General features: G+C 46.3%; 1 protein-coding gene across 1 annotated transcript in view; it reads right to left on the bottom strand.

The window, feature by feature from the left end:
• TNFRSF11A (TNF receptor superfamily member 11a) overlaps positions 1–12417 on the bottom strand; it is a 30205-nt gene extending 17788 nt beyond the window's left edge. Inside the window, exon 1 of the mRNA XM_055800128.1 lies at positions 12062–12417. Within this exon, the coding sequence (XP_055656103.1) occupies positions 12062–12121 (60 nt within the window). The 5' untranslated portion in view covers positions 12122–12417. The remainder of the gene's footprint in view (positions 1–12061) is intronic.
• Between the last annotated feature and the right edge of the window lie 7255 nt (positions 12418–19672).

The following is a 19672-nucleotide window of genomic DNA, read 5'->3' as shown; positions in this document are numbered from 1 at the left end:
GTGAACAACTTATACTCCTAAAAAAAAAGTTCCCAGCTTCCCACTGGGATACACAATACTCCCAGCTAGCCCCGGAAAATATTGAACTTTAATTTTGCAGCTTTTTATGGCTCTCACTGTGTCCTGCAGAGGGGGTGTCATGGAACTGAGGCAGCCATCCAGAGAGATGATACAATTACGCCAACAGCTTTTTGCTTCTCAAAAAAACCAAAACAAAACTAAAACAAACCACCACCCCCAAACGACCTGAAACTGCTACATGAGAGGGCATCTGCAAAGCAGGTAGCAGTGCTGCCTCTAGCTCTGACAGGCCTTTGCATCCCCTCCCTGCTCCTGGCTGCCTGTAGACAGCGTGGTCCTGCCCGCAGCCCAGCACACACGGCTGCCTTGGCCAGGCTTCAGGGCACGGCTTGTGCTGGGGATCCTGGCCAGCCAGCCCCACGCTCAGCCCCTTGCTGATCACACTTCGGCTGCCCAGGAGTCTTGTGGCAGCGGTCTTCCAAACAAACACACCACCTTAAAACCAGTCGTTGATCTTGCGATAGAGAAGATGATATAAAATTTGGCCTGTACTTGGGAAAAGCTGCAATAAAGCTTCTGCTGCTGGTTAACGGGAGCTTTTGCCATTTAACAGCATATGATAGCCCTGTGCCTCCTGATACTGGTTTCCATTCCTCTGCTTAGTGTTCTCCCCTTGTTTCCCCCAAGTCTTTACTTCTCCTCTTTCCTCCTTTTTTTTTAGTTTCAGCAATAGCAATCTCTTTAAATAGAAAATACTTTTCCCTAAGCACCTTGTCATCTTCTAATGCTCGGAAGGATCTTGTAACGCAAAGATGACAGAAAATCTTTTTCTTAAAACAGCACCTTTTGCCTTGGAGTTTGAGCCATGGGATACACACCAATGTGTTTATCAAAACTGCGCTAACTGTGTCTGGAACAGAATAAGTACCTCAAGTCAGAGGTCTTGCGTTTCTGTATTTTTTGCAGGTTATAAACAACTTGTAGCCATTTTTTATCATTACCACAATCTCAGATCAAATTAAGAGTCTGATCTTGCAAGAAATATTCTGTTGTGTCATTATTCCCTTGTCTTTTTCTTTGCCTTCATTAGCAGCACCTTTCTCGTGATCAGATTGTATGTTTTTTGGAACAAACATTGCATTTTGTGTTTGCACAGTGCCTCCCAGGAGGGGCACAGTGTAACGATCGGTGCTGGTGTGGCAAGAGGCAATCTAGGAAATGGAAAGTCAGGCCAGCCTGGCAGCTAACAGTGACAACACTCAGTGTCCCAGGGTAAAAGCTGAAAACACTTCTGTAATCGAAAGAGCTCATTTTCTGTAATGCACTTCACTTGGCATCTGCTAAAACACTAAGATGGCCAGCACAGGGTTGAGGTGATGTTGTGGGAATGAGCAGCAGAAAGGAGGTCTTGAGCAACTGATTCCCTATTCCCAGCCATCCAAAAAGGCAATAAAACTGATAAGGCCAACAGGTCCAGTCACTCGCTTTTTGTCACAGAATGTCCTCTTCTTCCTCGTTTGCTCCATTTTGATAGTTCCTCTTTAGAAAAAAAGGCTAAAAAATTACTGAAGTGTCAAACAAGGGCAAAGTCATCCTTTTTAAGGAAGGATATGCAAATTTGCTAAAGAGCATTCAGCTTAAGGGTCTGGAATAATTTCTGAGAATTGCAACTCAGCCTGAGGAGAAGCAGCAATCCCCTCATGCTGGGGCTAGGGGAGCCAGCCAATTGCTCAGCCACTTTTGGAAATTATTTCATACCTCCATGCTTTACTGTATAAAGAGGGCTATTGTTACAGTATAACTCACAGCTGCAGTTGCATAAATCCATGCCCTATGTCAATAAGCAGTCTCTTCTGGGACCATATCCTTCCCCTTTCCACATAAGCCAACGCATTCACAGAGCTGCAATACTCCCTCCTTTCATTTATGCTCAATGGTGTAAAGACACGTGCTAACCCTCACGTGAGCCCAGCCTCCTCGTGAAGGCAAGAGATTTTGGCCTGGTATGGACTGGCTGGACCTACCAAGCAGGAGAGCTGGAGGGAGAGAGGACAGAAAGGGAAACAAAAGCAACCTGGGGTTTTCTTAGGGTGGGAGCCAAACTTGGGCCTTTTTGCTAACACAGCCCTTTTGAAGTCGGGTTATCCCATGTTTAACCCTCTGCCAGGGGATTGCGCTTGTCATCATCAAAATGTACGTCAGCTTCCTTTGGGAGCTGAGCAGCAGTCGTGCTGCTGGCAGCACGATGACCTGACACTTCACCACCACCACCACCACCAATGCATTCCCACCACTGTGTCCTTCGGAGACGGGGAAGTGCAATGCATTTTGCAGATGAGGAACTCGCACCCGGAGGCTGGCTGGCTTTACAGAGGTGACAGGAAACCAAACCAAGTCTCAAGTTCACCCTGTAACCCCTGGAACATCCTTCCTCTCATCGGGTGCTGGCCAGTGGGTCAGAGTGATCTGGACATCACCAAGCTCTTATCTAGAGAGAGAAGGGACCTTGATGAATGAGAAGGTGTGAACCTCCTCTGAAGTGATTAAATGATCAAAAGAAGAAAAAAGATGAAACCCAGCCTAGTCATTTCTTTAATGGTCTTTCTGTTGATGACGCTGCCCATTAAATCCCACCACTGTGCATAAATGAGTGCTTCAAAAAGCTCTAGGTATACCACGTAAATTAAATTTGTGACTTAAAAGGTGTGCAAAGCACACAGATTTGCACCAGTCCCTAAAAAAATCGTCACCTTTCCTGCTTGATTAACATTACCTCAGAACACGTATATCTGACAGGGGAAGAGTCCAGGGGACGAAAGACAAACCTCCTCTGGGCTTGGTGGAACCAGCGCAGTAAAGCACGCCAGCACCTGCTCACCTTTAAGCACATGAGTAACACCACTGACTTCTTTGTGAAAACAGGCATGCTCATGTCAAGGTTTGCAGGAGGACTGTGTTTTGGTGTCAAGCTGCAGACAGCTTTTTCAGCTTCTTTTGTTTTTTGCCTATTTGTTGAAAAGGACGCTAAGCAAGAGTGTGCTTGTAGGGTGGGAGAGCTTCGATGACTCAGAGCTACAAAGCACCACTGTGTTACTCAGAGCTTGAAAAAAACACACGCACACGCACACAGGTGCTTCTGAAGGGGAACCAGCAGTATTCAGATTCCTGTCTTCAGGCTTAAGGAAATATTTATTCTCGGTGCCGTTGAGCAATCGGATGGCAGCAGAAGCTGTGTGTCATGGATGCTAAAATTACTTTCTCGCTCAGATGAATATTCAGACAGACATTTTAGAGAAGATAGAGTTGCATGGGCCTCTTTCCTTTAAAAGAAAAAATCTGGAATAACAAGCTTGGGGGTTTCCACAGCCTTTTTCCCATGTCACTTCTGAACAAGAACCTGAGGCCTCAATGAGGATTGCTCAGCAGTGATAATCTTCGTTTTGCAAAAATTTAGATGTAAAGGGACACATCAAGGGGTAACTATCTTAAGATGACACCTTGTTCCTCAGTGTAGTTGTTTCTGGAAAGTATTCAAGTCATCTGTCTTAATTTCACTGAGCAAAGCACATTTTTTTTCATTTAGTATTACAGAACCAAAGTACCTATGGGAGAGACAGCTACGGTCTGTCCTACCTCCCACACTACTGGTTCTTTATACTCTGGAGCCTGAGTTTATTCAAACCGCTTCCTTTTGAGGTCCTTAGACTTGCCTCCTGTACAGCTGTAATATTCCTGTGGATTTGGGGCTTTATTTGCCTTCATCAAGAGGACCGAGGTTTGACCAACATTTCCTGATCTGAAGCAGCCCATGCAAGCACAGCACCCCGGTATCCAGCTAGGACGGCCTTTGCCGTCATCTGCTGCTTTTTCTCCTTCAAATATGAGCCACTCCCTCTGCTCTCACAGGTACCAATTTTGGCCCTACAGCCTTCCAGCTTCCCACCTGCTTTGGGTCAGAAGTATTGCTAAGAAATCCTCGATTTCTTCAGCTTGTTGCCAGTTTCAGGGGCTTGCCTAAAACGTTATTTAGGAATAAAAATAGAATCTGGCTCTTGATGGGCACTGCTCCATGGCTGGTGCTCCCAGGCACTCTATTGAGGTGCATAACAGCAATGTGCACAATGAACGGCTCTGGAAATTTTTACAATTGTGAGTTTATAAGGGGAAAGAGGAGTCTTATGTTAAAGATTTAATCATAATCACATGGATACTGAATGCAACAGTTCCTTCATAGACAGTATTCACTGTTGATAAAAACTCAATCAAAGCATGACACAAGTCACAGCTTTACAATTCCAGTTATTTGCTTGCAGGTCTGCAATCCATCACAAAAATCTCAGATTGTGAATGAAATGCTTTTGGTGATGTCAACTTTCCAGTGACCAGTAAACCACATCACAGAACTACCACCACGTGGTAAAATACAGCCGGGAAATGGCAACAGCTAAAAACTAAATATTTTTTCACTCTTAAAAATAGGTCCTTGAAACCCTGCTAGAGCCTAAATACCTAAAGAGGCCAGAAAGAACACGAGGGATAAAACCAATAATAAAGAGGTCAAGAGAACAGTGTAACTTGCAGCCAGGAAGCGGGCAAGCAGTGGTAAATGCCCCATCCTGACCATTCTCCTTGCCCCTCCGTTTTAGCACGCAGCAAAAAGCCAACACCTGAGCAACTGGTGCTGCTCTGCCAAACCCAGCAGAGTTATTTCTAGCCAGCGGACTATGTGAAGGAGAAGTGCCACACTGACCGCTCTGGCAGCGGGGTGGTGGGGGTAAGGCGGAGAGGAACCTCAGGTATATCAGATGGGAGATGACGAAGGTGATAGATGGCAGGGCTGAAACAGCTGCTGACTGAACCTGTGAATCAGCCAGCTTTCTTCTGCGGACTGAAAACTTGCGATCACGTGCACAGCATTCATCATTCAGAGATAAAGTCATCTTCATACAACAGCCAGAAGGGTACATCTAACATTTTCGGTGACTGAGCAGTCAGTAGCGTGTGCGTGTTGCTGGCACTTTGGTGCAAAACCTCATGCTTTAACCTGCATGTCCTCACTGCCACAGCCATCCAAAGACTAATAGCTACTAGGTAGAATATTTTAAAGATGAATCAGAGAGCAAAACCCAAAAGCTAACCAAACCAAAATATTTAACAAAAAGGCTTGACAGCAAGACAACAGTCCATAACAAGCAGAAATAAAACCTGCAGAATAACAACATTACAAAAACCAATACTTAGATGTGCTTGCACAAAGGCCTGCAAAGGCAAATCTCTTGTAGATTAAACAGGTGCAACAGCAGTACTCCATAGGAAAGTTTAGCAGTCTTGCCGCCCCGGGTACAGTCTTAACGACTTGATATGAATAACTCCACAGCTATTCATGCTTAATTAAAATAATAATAATAAAAAAGGCACTAAAAACACCGTCATTTATAGGGACCATGCTCCTCTTGCATTTTAGTTCAGCAGATTATTTTTCTATGCTTCATCAACTGAAGACAATCTTAACGAAGAAATGACCATGAGAGATTTCTTGGGCCGGGATATTTCTGGATGCCAGATTAGGAGTTCAGCGAGGACTTCCTATGCTCAAAAATCTGTATGTTTATGTACCCTTTCCTTCCAGCATGCTTCCAAAGTGGAACATAACGTATTAGTCTCTTATGGTGTGAGACCCTGCAGTCCTAGCTGAGCTGCTGGGGAGGATGAGAAAGCTTGTAGAGAAGAGGGGAAGCCTGCTTTCACTGCCTGATGCTCTGCTTTGGCTTCATTCTTTTGGATTGTAGCATTGCACATGGAACAAACGCTGAATTTTCTGCAGGCAGAAATACAAAGGGCAGTGGTAGGGCTGTAGCCCGTACCTTGGATGATGGCCATATAGAGGGGGTGCATAAACACCCACAGACCATTCTGCCTTGGTGTGAGTTATAGTAAGAACTGCATGATCAGATCTGCACCTTTTCCAACATGAAGCAATTGCTTCCTTTATTAAAGGGTTCAGGATTGGACTAAAAATTCGTTCATTTACTCTTTAGGTGTCACCACAACGCACCAGCTCTGCTGGGGACTGTAGGCCAGTCAAGTCAGTGGAAATATTCCTCCCTGATTTGAATAGGCTTTGGATCATTTCCATAACCAGCCTGTTTTACTTCACATGGTATTGCAGGGGAGAATTTTTCTTCCTGTGAGAATAGATTCAAGGAATCATCTTATCCTTGCTACTGAACGATGAAAAGTTACTGAAGAACATGATGCTTGTAAGGCAAAAGTATTCACTGTGGCAAAATAACATGCTCAAAATAGATTCCCTTGCATGCTACATAAGCAATTTTTAGGATTTCATATGAACCTAGTAGCACATTTTTCCCTATCTGTATTCCAGATTAATGGGTTGCCTAACAAAGCCTCACAGTATTTTTTTTTCCATACAAGACTTTTTTTCGTTTCCCTCAATTTTGACCACTGACTAAATATATTCTGGACCCATCTGCAGTCACAAATGTTGTTCTTTGTCATTCTTGAACAGATCCTATATACTTTTTTTTTTTCTTTTGGAGTAGCCGCAAAGTGGTGAGGGTGAGTGACCTCATTTTTTTTTTTCTTCCCCCTCCTTGGCTAATTGGTTCTTGCAGGGTGGATTAAACCGGCCAGCTTGGCTCTTCTACTGAACACTGCCTTTCCTGGTCTCTTTTATCTAGATTTTAAGAGGGGAGCAGCCAGCGGGTTCCGCAGAGCCGAGAGGCAGCTGAGGGTCTCAGCCCTCTGCCTGCCCATGGTGCTGCCATCCTCTGCTGCAGCCCCTGCTCCAGCCTCTCCTTCGGGGACTTCATGGGGAGCCACCACGAACACATTTGGCCAAATAGTGCAGGGAATGTGCTTCCACCTTGGGGATGCTGGTGGGGTTGTGGCCAGAAAAGGACCCTGGGAATAAGGGTAAGGGCTGGATGCTGCAGCCTGTGTGATGGCAGCTGGGCTAGGGGGGGACATATCCCCTCCCTCCCCGGGCCTGTGCAGGCCTCTCCTGTGACTTTGGTGGGAAAGGGATGGGGCTCTGTCCTGCAGTGATTAACGACTCTTTGGCTTTGTTTGCAGCCACGACATCCCAAGTGCTGTACAAACACCAAAGAAAGCCAAGCCCTCTGCTCAGAGAACTCACGCCCTGAGAAGGCAAACAAACCAGGTAACCATGGGAAGCACTGTGAAGAGCAGTTGAGGTGGCTGCACAGGTATGGGACAAAAGCCAGGATGTCCTGGAGCACTGGGCGTAAGTCAGTGTCGTTCCTCTGGTGTGGTGCTAAGCTCTCTGTGAGACACCACATCACAAATATGATTGCACACTGCGGTGACACACAAACACAGAAAAATCAGGAAACTTGCATTTCCCCAGAGCTGAACTGTCACGCCAAAGCCTGCTGCTGCGGAGGAGACACAATGGCAGTCTGCCCTGGGTGCCAGCACAGCCTGCAGCCCAGGATTCCCCCCTGTAGCCCACCCGGCAGCTTTCAGCCGTTGCTGCTCAGGGAGGTCCAACAACAGTCTTTCTTCTACTACATAAACTTTTGACCATTTTCAAAGAAGAATAATAAAAAGGGGCAAGTTCTTGCAGGTAGGCTATTGCGTTGTACAGACTGAGGCCTACCCAAGTCCATAGTGCAACCTAGTTAAACAGCCCTTAATTTTTATATTGCATTTATAACACACAAATATTTGCCCTTTTGCTTTCCATCAGTAATAATGAACCATTCTCAGAGCAGCTGCTTCTCCATGCAGGCAATGCTAACCAATGCATCCTTTAAACCAGGGGGTGAGCAGCTGCAGCAGAAGCCAGCACTGCCTGACAAGTTGAGTTTCCATTGAAAGGAAGGGGGCAGTCTGTGCAAGAAGTGCGCAGTTGCAGCTGATGTGATGAACCAGCCGCCCCTGTTTCCCTCTTCTCCCCACTGCCTGCCTCCAGTAAGCTAAACCAGCATCTGAAGCAACCGCCTCCTCCAAGTGTCCAGCAGCCCTCGCGCTGCAGAGCAGCCCCTTGCAGCGCAGGGCACTGGATGGAAGGAGGTGTGGATTCTGTGCTCACAGCATGTGGTGGCAGGAACCCTCCTGGATCTAGTTCCTGCAAACACCTCATACAGAGAGCAAGCTGGCAGGGAAGAGCAGGAGGAGGACAGCCTTGCAACACGCGTTACTTTTCTGTTGAGTCTACACGTGTACCTAGTACAGCAGGGTCTTCCACCAGTTGAACTCCAAAGGACAGATGGATAAACATAGCAAAGCGACTCAAATATACCTTTAAACAGTGTTAAAAGTATAAATGCCAGAGGGCACCACTTTGAGGTGTTAATGATTTTCTGTACTGTTGTTACACACGCATCCCTTTTAATGTCTGTTTAATGTCTGCACTGGTTCTTGCAAAGCGGTCAAATTAGAACCCACTTTTCTGAGTCTGAGGGTGCTTGGGATGACAGTAACAGGCACTTAGAGAGATTAACTGTGGCCCTAAGGATCTGTTTCTGTTTGACCTGCATTTTTTTTTCCTCCAGCACAGTATGAAGAAAGCCCTGTGCCGTAAATGACATAGGTCAGTACCCTCGAGATGGCTGATAAGCTTTGAATTCTACTGACTTGTGAAATGTGGTGAAGGTTTGTTTTGGTCCCGTTTGTGGGAAAGAAAAATTTGCATCAGGAAGATGATGCTTAACATGCAAAAAGAAGAAGCAGAGGTTTCTTAAACTGTAGATTGGTTCAGGTTATATGCATTATATTCCTTTTATACGAGGTGCTGTAAGATTTTTCACATGTTCTGGGGGAAACTGCAAAGCAATGAGAAACTTTCCAGTTTCTCTTGCAGATACTGTTCCTGCCAGGGCATTTTGACAAGTGAACCAACTGAATTACAATAACTTTGAAACCTATGCTGTATAACAGAATAAATCCAGGAGTTTAGATTACATACTGTAGAAGTTTTGCTCTACTGAGTGATTCCTGTGGCCCTGATCAGAGCAGGAATACCGGACCAGGAAGAACCCGTGATATAGCACATCATGGACATTTTTATGCTCTTTTTTCCCCCTCTCTCCATAAAGACTGTGTATTATAGGAAGTTTAAAAATAATCTATTTTTTGGCCAAAATTTTTCTGTATTACAAAGAATTCCAGATGCTTGCAGTGAGAAAACTTTCCCTATGAAGTAAGTATTACGGGAAAACCCCATCCCATTGCCACACAAGGGAAGAAGAGTCCTTTGACATTAAACCAGGCAACGGCTTTATTGCATATTTACAAATGCACATTCTCACAGGCTTTAACTCCCACCTGACAGAAACACTTATGCCCTTCACCGATGACAAGCAAAAAAAAGGGATATGGTGATTCCATACAAAGAAGCTGAGCAGATCATGCCTCAGAAAGCAAAATACCACGTCCTCTGACAGGCTCTCGGCCCTAATTTCCAAGGAAAGATCATCTTGCGGCTGAAGCACAAGACAAGGAGGGCTGAGCTCTGCTCCCAGCAGTTCTGCTCCATACTTGGTGTGTGACCTACAGCAAGTCACGAATTCTCTGTTCCTGTTTCCTCTTTGGTGAAAATGACGATGATAACCATGGTTATTCTCAGCAGAATTATGAGTACTCATTAATTTACATGTCCAAGTGTTTCTCATTCTTTGCAGGAAATACATTGCAAATACCACTACCCTGTCACTACCCCATCATACTATTGACTCTAAACTAACACAAGTGCATCTGACAACTTCAGCCCTACCACACTTACTCTCATAATTCCTTCCACCAGAAAACAGCACTCTCATAAGAAACCACTGTTCAAATCAGCCAAGAAAGGGAGAACCTGAAAGGCTGGCTGGGAGCACTGTCTCTCCAGGTTTGCCTTGCTATCACATTCTTGACTCACAGGTTCTCCAGGTTCAACAGGCTCTTCGTCAAAGCATGGCTTATCCTATGTAAACTTACACTGTAACTTTCCTAGAGCTACTATTTTGTACTGCTACACGTCCAAAGCATTGGCTATGGAAGGTCACACCCTGTGCAACCACTTACAGGCTCAGAATTAAGCACGTGTTGAATACAGTGGAAAGACTTTACACAACAGCCCCAAATAAATACAAGTTCCCTGTTTTGCATCCCCTGAGAGGCTATGAATTGGGAGGTGAGAATTAATGAGGAGCTCCTCCTGGCTCCTACATCAGGGTACCCAAAATGTGCTGGGAGCTATAGCATGGAAATTTGAATTGCCAAGGTTTGGCCAAGAGTCGAGGAGGTTCCAGGCAATGAGGATATTCCAAAGGGAACAACTAGCCCAAACCCAAAAGGCTCCAGAAGGAAGCCAATATGTAATGGTTAGTGACCTGAAGCAAAGGTATGAAGAACATTGAGGTCTGCTCATCATGCTGCACTGATCACAGTCCTGAACTCCGACGGGGGGAGGGAACAGACAGAGGATACTGAGGAATGGGACAAACCGCCTGAAAGCTGTGATGTAAAAATCACTTTTGAAATACACAGGCTTATTCATATATGTATGGAGGACACCTGGAAAGCACTAATTTAAAAGAAGCCTGAGGACCAAGGCTGGACAGAGTGAAACATATGTTTTAGAGGGGGAAAAAAGGCCTGTGTGGTTTTAGGCAACATATTTAGGACCAAGGATCCAGAGGAAAGGCTTTCAGGACTGTGCGGTCAGACATTAAATTGTAAGCTGTAGACAGCAGAGGGTTTTTGTTTTGTATTTTTTATCTTTCTTGAAGCTGCACCTTGCCCTCAGGGAACCCAGCTGTAGCCCAGTTATAGCACTCTGTTGAAGGAAGCCCTTAAAATGACACAACTAATCAAGAATAATGAGACACAGAGAAATATTAGCAGTTCAAATGAAATAAATACAAATGGTAGTGAGGCTGCCAAGCACTGATTAATGGAGGAAATAAAGTGCCTGTACATGGGATTTGCAAACAGCCTGCCAGTCTACAAGGGTCTAAATAACCCAAAGAGAGGAGAATAATTTTTAAGCTGTGTAATTAGAAAAAGCAAAGCACGATTCTGCAAATTTAAACCACTGGAGGAAACCTGGTTTATGCCATTCACAAGGGTCAGCAAGAGCTGACTGCAGAAAAAGTTCTTTCTGAAAATAGGGGAAGACCAGCAATGATCGAACTGTAAAACACACTGACCCTTAGCCACCTGGCATTACATGAAGCTGCAAAAAGAGCACGCTCTGTTTGCAAACAACCACAGAGCCAACCTCGCTCAGATCTTTCCCCTTGAGAGGAAAGGGCTGCCCTGCTGGCACAGCTGACCTGGGACTGGGTCTGGTTCCTGACTCTGTCACGAGCAGCGTACAAACTTCCAAGCGAGTCACGTAGCTGTTCTGGGCCTCAGTCTTCCACCCGTGGACGTGGGGTCGCGATGCCGTCCCGCCTCCCAGGGCCACTCAGGGGCTGCCCGCACTTGGGGTGGCGGAGTGGTCGGAGCGGAGGGACAGCACCCCTCCAGGGCAGGCTGAGAAGCTGTAGCTGGGCTGTGAAGAACATACGCGCTCATCGCACGGTCTGAGGGACAAGTGTGCTCACGCTCTCTTGAATAAATCTGTTCGGTAGGGTGGAGTCTGCCTTATTTTTACTCTACATGCAAATTATATCCCTCAACAACCTCAGTGCAAATATTTTCTGGCTTCTCACACCCTGCCCTGGGCAGAAGCAGGCTGTTTTCCCTGCAGATTCTCTGGCTTCCTTTGGAGCTTTGGGTTTGGGTTATTTTGATTTTAAAGAACTGAGAGAAGCTTTGTGAGACGGGGTGAGTTGCAAGGAAAAACCAAAAACCAAACAACCAGAAAGAAAAAAAAAAACCAAAACCAATAGGCAGGCAAAGCTGTTCTTCTAAACCCCGCGCTGCCAGTGCCGGTGGTGCACGATGCCACGGGCTCTGACTTCGCCACCTCCTCGAGCGACAGGCAAAGAAACCAACCTCCCCGGGTGGGATGCGACGCCCGCCTTCACCCTCCTCCGGCTCAGCCCTGGCAGCGCAGCCTTACCTGTTTGCCAGCAGCAGTGAGGGAAAGGAGAAGGAGCCAGCAGCCTGACGGGACAGGCATGTCTGGGTGTCCGTCTCTGCCTCCTCCTGTGGCTTCTTTTCCTGCCACCAAAGAGAAACTAGATCCTTCCAGCCGAGCCCCCACGCCCCAGCAGCAGAGCGAGGCACATTTGCGCTAGCTACTTCTCGTTCTTCCTTTCCTTCCTCTCAGCTACACGAGGGGAGAAAAGAGAAGAAGAGAGAGAGAAAAAAAAAAAAAATAGCGCCTGGCTGTAGTTCCCACAGCATTTCCTCAGACTTGACATGCAGTTGTGTTTTTTTTTTTTCCCTTCTTCTTGTCCCTCCCTTTCCTTTCTCCACCCCCTTTTACAAGAAGTTTAGTCACCATGCCCACGTCCCTCCTCCTGCCCATGGGAACTGCTTCCCCGGCCCTTCTCTTCTCGGCAGGGCCACCCGTCCACCTGCCTCCCACCCTCTGCGCCCTCCCTTCCCAGCACCAGCCCTGGCTGCACACCTGCCCCAGAGCCAGCACCTTCTCCCCACCACCGCTGGACATCGCCCGTGCTGTCAGGAGCCTCCCACCGCACGCCCATCTGCCCTAGGACACCCACCCTCCTGCGGCCCGTCCTGTCCTGTCCCACCCCGACCCCTACCCCATCCCTACTCCCACGCAAGAGCCCTGTGGGTGCCAGCCTCAGCATTTGGGCACAGCTCGAGCCCCCACCCCACCCCCACGCCCGCCAAGTACTTTGCTTTGGCTTATGGTGGGACCTGGTGGGTGGGATTGCTGCCAGGGAAAAGAAAAACAGAAGATGCGCTTCCAGAGCTGTCTTAACCCACCCCACCCCCCCCACCCCCCCCGCCATGCATGGGGCCAGTTCCTGTGGCCTGACCTGGGACAGGGTAAAGTGGCCTCTTGACCCCCAAAAGACTCGTTGCCAACACCACTGACCCCGCTGCAACCACGCTGGCTGGCAGCACGCCCTTCACACCCAGGCACGGCCCGTGGTGCCCCTCGCCCCACAGAGGGACCATGGATGCTCTGTAGTGGGGCAGGGCAGGGCAGGGCAGCGCCGATTTCGGGGGGCTGAGATCTGGCAGAGCCAGCCGTGCGGTTGCACCACCTTCCCTGCCTCCCTGCGCTCACAGGCCGCCAAGCCGAGCGTGCTTCTGACTGAGCAAATAAGGAAGTTGTTCTTTCGCTTGTGTATTTAGATTTAACCCTTGACCAGGTATAACCCTTCACCTGTGCTGCTATGGTCTGTTTTCTGCCCAGAAGAGCGACCCTCAGAGCCAGGGAGCGTTCGGGACAGAAAGGCCTGCCAGGTTTCTCTCCTCCCTGCTAGGAGCTGCTGTGTGGTAAAACGAAGCTATGACATTCACTTCACCTCTACATAGTTCCCAGGGGCCATTAAGCCAGACCTTTTTAATCTTCCTAAAGTTCCTTTCAACATTTAAACCTTCAACGTTCTCTGCGAGTGTTGGGCCCTGCCCGAACTGTGCTCAGGCAGGTCTCCGTGCCCATTCCCCTGCCTGGTCTCCAACATGACATGGCTGCTGGAGCGCTGGTGGTCCCAACACGGGTTTGATGCTCCACAACAGGCCATGGGGCAAAACGACACCGCCTGATGTGCCTGCCCTGGGGCCAGCGGCTGCTCCTGCTGCCTGCTCACCTCATGAAGACCTAGGGCAAGGGACACGCTGATGGGTTTTAGCAAGCCACAGAGCTTGCAATTGCAGCGTCAGAGTCCTGTTGACCGGCCAGAGGAGCTGGGGGGTCTCGCCACGCTCGGGCTGGACAAGCTACAGCTCTAGTATCGAACAGACATCGATTTGAGGGGGGGTGGGGAGGGATGGCTGCAGCACTCGGCCTGCTTGGTAGGCAACATGTGCAAAGCTGACTTCACCCAGGGCTTTGCAAGGTAAGGCGTGAGGTGTGGGTGACATACGTGCCTGGCTGCTGGCAGCGGTGTTATTCCCTGTCGGTCCCGGTGGGATGGCGTGGCAGCGCTGGGTGGAGATCCTTCTGCCAGAGGCAAGTCCACCCACGGCTGAAAACTTGCAGCCCTGCGCAGGCTGGAGTGTTTTAAAATGCCGGTATTTAACGTACAAGGAAACGTTTCTTTTTGAACAGAACAGTCTGCTAAGTCTCTTCCCCTTTTCACATTTAGCACAATACCAAGGCTATAGGCTGTGTTTATTTACCAGCTGCTCATTTGAACCACACGTTTATGGGAGCAAACTCATACTGTCATGAGCAGTTAGATGTATTATCAGCTCGTTCTGAAGGTGTTGAGTAAAGGCTTTGAAGGCATTGGGTAAGGCCAAGTCCTGTTCAGCTCAGAAGAGCCCCAAACAGTTCAGTACTGCACGCTAGCTCGATCACTTTTGCATTCCCACCCCTTATATCCTGCCTGAAGTATTTCTTGTTTGGGCTGAAATTTCTCTTATTTTCTACCACTATGTGAAAACAGGCTCTTTTTGAAAACTCAGACGTTTTCCTCCAAGTTAAATCTTACGTTTCTGAGCCAAAACCCGCAGAAGCCACTACTGGGTGCTTTATAGTCTTAATTATGTATTGCAGGAGATTGTTAGAAACCGAAATGTGAGCGCTAGAAAATATGAGCTGGGGAACATATAGGAGAAAATGCTGTCAATGTTCTCACATTTATCGCGTATATCATTCTGTGTAGCACAAGAAAAACTAAACATTTACACCAAAACTGGTTTATCTCTTTTCATCTACAGAAAAGGTTTTTTTTTTTCCTATTAGAGAACACTAATTTTTCAGCTACCTTTGCAAAGCGCCTATTTTGAATAAAATCAAAATGGTTGAAATCGGAAAGTTTCAAACTTATGGTGGCTTTTGAATGCCTTGCTTCTGTTCAGCACTGCAGCATGCGAGGCTGAGCTGGACTGGTCTTTGGGATGCTCCTTCTAAAGAGGAGAGATGGAAAACTTTGTGCAGCCTCAGAGGTGCCACAGAATTTAAACTGTCCCCTGGAAAGTATCAGGATTCCTTCCTTGGTGAAGCCTGTCATAGAAAACAAACTGGGAGCTTGGCTGACCATTTAGCAGGCCTGCAGTCAGCATGGATCTCTTCTGACCTCCTTCCTAGAGAGAGAAAAGTGGAAATTACATATTAAATAATATTTTAAAAGTAGTACAGTAGTCAACGAAATGCTGCAAGTTTTGTAACTGAAAATGAAACCACTTCAGCATCAGTGTAAAAATGTCTCTTTTCCAGGAGCTTGCATAAATGGCGACTAACTCCCAGGCAATCCCTGAATTTGACTCCCATCTTTCCAAAACTTTCAACCCAACAAGCAAAGGTAAGGAATGGTTTGGGGGATACACCAGTTGACTGGGCATCTGCACAGCACCTGCAAGCTCATGCTCACGGCCCCAACTATTCCTTCACATTCTCCACGCCACTGAACTCCCCTCTGCCACAGGACCCCAACCACTTGCAATGCCCCATTTTCCTGGAAAGGACAACTAGGAGGCTGCATGTTAAACCTGGGTCTTTGAAATGACACGAAGGAAACCTGGCCAGAGAAGCAAAACTGAAAGGCATGTGGTTGGACCCCAGGATGCCTTTTCCCAGCACACGGGAAGGCTGTGAAGGACCTTCCATTCCCCTGCCTCTCCCATCCTGCCAAGGGATACGGGATGAGATGAAGGGGTTTGATGTATGAACGTTAATGTTTTTCTTCCACTAAATATCATAGAGGTTGGTTGTGGTTTCTGACTCTGAATTAAATACAGGCTTAGTAGATAAGAGCACCTGTCTCCCAGCAGGTGAGCGAGAAGCCCAGTGCATGTGCAACATTAGAGCTCTAGGAAAAAGCCCTGGAAAATCGGGGGGATGCGCCGGGGGGGCAGGTGGGTCTCAGCACAACTTCTGGAGTACCAGCAACCTATGCACAGAATCCGTCACGGGGCCAAGGAGAAGGGACAGCTGGAGGCAGCTTGTCACCTGCCACGGGGGGAGGGCCCTAACATATGATCCAGTACATGGTGCTTTCTACACTGGGCTAAAGAGAAAAAAAAAGTAGAAAAGGAGCTGCACACTTTTAGTACAAGGGGCTCTGATTTTATTTGAGGTCTCTAGCTATTAAAGTGAATCCATTTAAAATAATCTACTATTTAAAAATAAAATTAATGCACAAAACTATGCTATCAACTTCAAACTGTTTTCTTCCTGTGAATGCACGTTTCCATATCGGACTACTGCCCGATCTCTTTGAGATTTTCAGACGCACAACTATTTTTCATGACAGAGCAAATATAATGAAGCTCCTTAGTCACATTGGTGTGGTTTACACAACACACCTTTTACAATCCCGCAAAAACATACCAGTGCTGAATATCTGTCAAGAATGTGAAGTTTGCACCATTCAAAAGAAAAAAGCTCACAACCAGCCACCGCTAATGTGCTGAATATTTGAAGTACGTGCAAGCAGACGCTGAACCGATAGGTTATCACCAGCCACCGTGGCAGTAACAACGCCTGCAGACTTCTGGAAGGAAATACAGTCATGGTGAATTTTTAACTGAATATTTGTTCATGCTTGTAAGAGATAGCAACCTGATGACCTCCAAGACTTCAGTCATATGTTCATCCTTAGGGCAAGAGCAATACCGGCACGAACTGGGGAGCCTGCGCTGCCCAGGATACACCTCAAGCTCTTTCCTGCCTGGAGATGAGCCTGTAAGGCTGGCAAACACCCACCAACCCCTCACAGCAGGAGGACTGACACCGTAACTCCTTTGAAACACCATGTAACACTCCAATACCAGTTCCACAGAGCCACCCTATTATCTAACAGCACACACAATCATCTTGAAGTCCTCTGAAAACTCAGCAGAATATTGAGATGACTCATAGTTAGATCAATAAAGTGCATTCATCCCCCGGCAAAGGATCACATCTAAATGGAACTTTATTGCCCACTAAATGCTACAGCTGCTTCTTCCCTGTCCCCACTTCCCCATCCCCTTGCAGCATATTTAAAGGGAAGGTGTTACACGTGTGGCAGAATGACACACAACATCCCACGAGGCACGTGCTTCGCTACAGCTGCGGTAACTTCAGCAGGGCTCCATTGCAGTGCCTCCACCTCAGCTGCAACTGAAGCTGAAGAGGTTGCTCAGGTTTTAGAGAATGGGAAAAATCTCCGTTGAAGTACAGAACAAAAAGCAGCAGCACAGGACCACAATCACAGTAAAATCTAGGGAATGGCAACATCCAAATACGCTGCAAACAGCCCTATTTGTATGCGCACTGTATTTACATGGTAGAATAGAAAGGTATCTGCCTCTGTGGGATGGAAAATTGGAGGTTGGGGTACAGACCGGCCTGCAATACAGCGAACGAGGGATGCGGTGAGGAGCACATGCAATACCAGTGGCTGGGAAAGGACCCAGGCAGACCACTGCCATGGCGTTGGCCCTTTATGCCAACACCTTTTGAAGTCACTGACTTGTACAGTACAACTGCTCATGTTCCAAGTTTCTAGCAACTAGAAATCTTCAGTCTAAGGAAGTCTTCCATTACATTGGAAGTATGGAGGTTGAAGCTCAGCATGCAGTGCAGATACCTCCAAAGATACAGGCTGTTTACCGCTGACTCGCCTGTTATAAACCCTGCAAGCAGAATCATCTTTTCTTACAGCTTACCTGTAAGCACGAAACCTGACCAGCATTAAACCTAAAGGCAGAACACTTCAGACGGTGCTTCTCTGGAAAATGATTACTCATTCATGGTTACTCATTAAGATGAGTTAACACATGATATATTACTGTACAGTACTAACATCCAGGACCTGATTAGCCTACTTATCCAACAACAGCACTCCTCCATGCCTTTGTTGACCAATTTTATAGTCTGAAACAGATTAGCTACGTATTTGAAAGTGTTTGCTACAAATGCTAGCCAAATGCACTCAGTAAACCACCAAAGCAGTTTCCTTGAAGTCTTGTATGAAGTCCATACTGCAATCCTGTAATTCAGCCTGTAATTCACATCAAGAAATTCCGTGATTCTACTTAGGATCAGTGCCATGCTAATCAGCTTGCTATACCAGCACTGTAATGAATTTCTGCTCCACGAAGTTTTGCTGGTACTCTGTGGTTTACTTAGACATCAACATCATTATGTTTCACACGGGAAATTACTTCAAACATTTTGAATGCATGATACCCACCTTTAGAAACTGCACTGAAATGTAGAGCCACTTACTCCTGGAACAGAAAAATGTCATTAACGCTGTCACAGACAGAACAGAAATATCCCACACTTCTGCTTTTTCTGCACCATTTTGAATCATCTTATCATCCATATGTAGCAATGAATTCCTACAGTATATTACAAAAACTCCTCCTTGTTCTTCACAACAGTTTTTTGTCATGGATAATTTTTATCTTTCAATCTTAAAGTTTAAATTTGCTAACATCAGTTTCTTTAGCCCTGAATTCATTCAAATACTGCTTTTAGCTCTCCTACCAGAATACGCTTTTACGTGCACCTTTTTTCTCTTCTTGGTGTGAAATAGGAGTGGGAAGAGACTGACAGAAGAATGTGCAGCTTTTCTTAAGAAGCTCCCTTTATTCACCTTGGTTAGAAGACAGGAAAAGAGTAATTTGCCTCATTTACAGTTTCAGAACACAATCTCTTTGATACTATGCATACATTTTGCCCTGAGTCAGCCTTAAGTTTAATCTACAGAAAACATATTTAGATTGTGAACACTTACTCAAAGCAGCCATGTTTAGATTGTGAACACTTACTCAAAGCAGCCACGTACCTTCAGCCCACTGATCACCTTTGCTTAAGAGCACAAGAACCTTTTAAATAAAGATTCTGAAATTTCATTAGAGGCCACAGGAGACCGTCAATCTATCCCCCATTTAAAGCCAACAAGTTGTAGAGGTTCAGCCAGAATAATAAAGCCAACACCGGTAATTTTACAGAAACCTTACTTTGGCAAAGTCATAAGCGATTGAAGATAACCCTTCGGGGATGAGTTGCTTTCCCTGCTGGATATCCAACTGCCTTCTTTTAATGGAACATTTTTCTCTCAAAAATTTCACTGAACTTGTTTTGTATAATGGAAAAAATTTAAAATATCCTGGTAATTCTTTTAAAAAAATTCCATCCCAATCCTGAATGCTACAGTGCCATAGCTAGGAAGAAAGAGAAGAAAAAACCCAAACAACCCCCAAACCCACAGAGAACAACTTCTTGCAATCTTCTTGAAAAACTGTCAATACACAGTAAACCAATAAACATTTTCTCAAACGCCTGCAACCAACATACACTAACAGAGACCTGAAATTTAGGAGGCAGAAGTCCTGAGAACAACCCGCATAAGGTTTGTTGCCTACACAGAAATTTTTTCACCTCAGTAGTTACTGTACTGGTCTTCCTGGGATTCTCACTCAAATTCCTCCTTGGATCAACTGGTATCAAGTAAAATGCTGGCTAGCAAAAGCTTAACCTTGCAAGAGGCTGGAGAGACCGCACCTAGCTGGGCAAAAGATGCTACATTTACACTAATGAACTAAAGAGCAAAAGATGCTCCATTTCTACTGACAAATTAAAGAGTCT

The sequence above is a fragment of the Falco peregrinus genome, chromosome 3 (genome assembly GCF_023634155.1).
Source record: "Falco peregrinus isolate bFalPer1 chromosome 3, bFalPer1.pri, whole genome shotgun sequence".
Lineage (NCBI taxonomy): Eukaryota > Metazoa > Chordata > Aves > Falconiformes > Falconidae > Falco > Falco peregrinus.
This window is presented reverse-complemented; position numbering and strand designations above follow the sequence as displayed.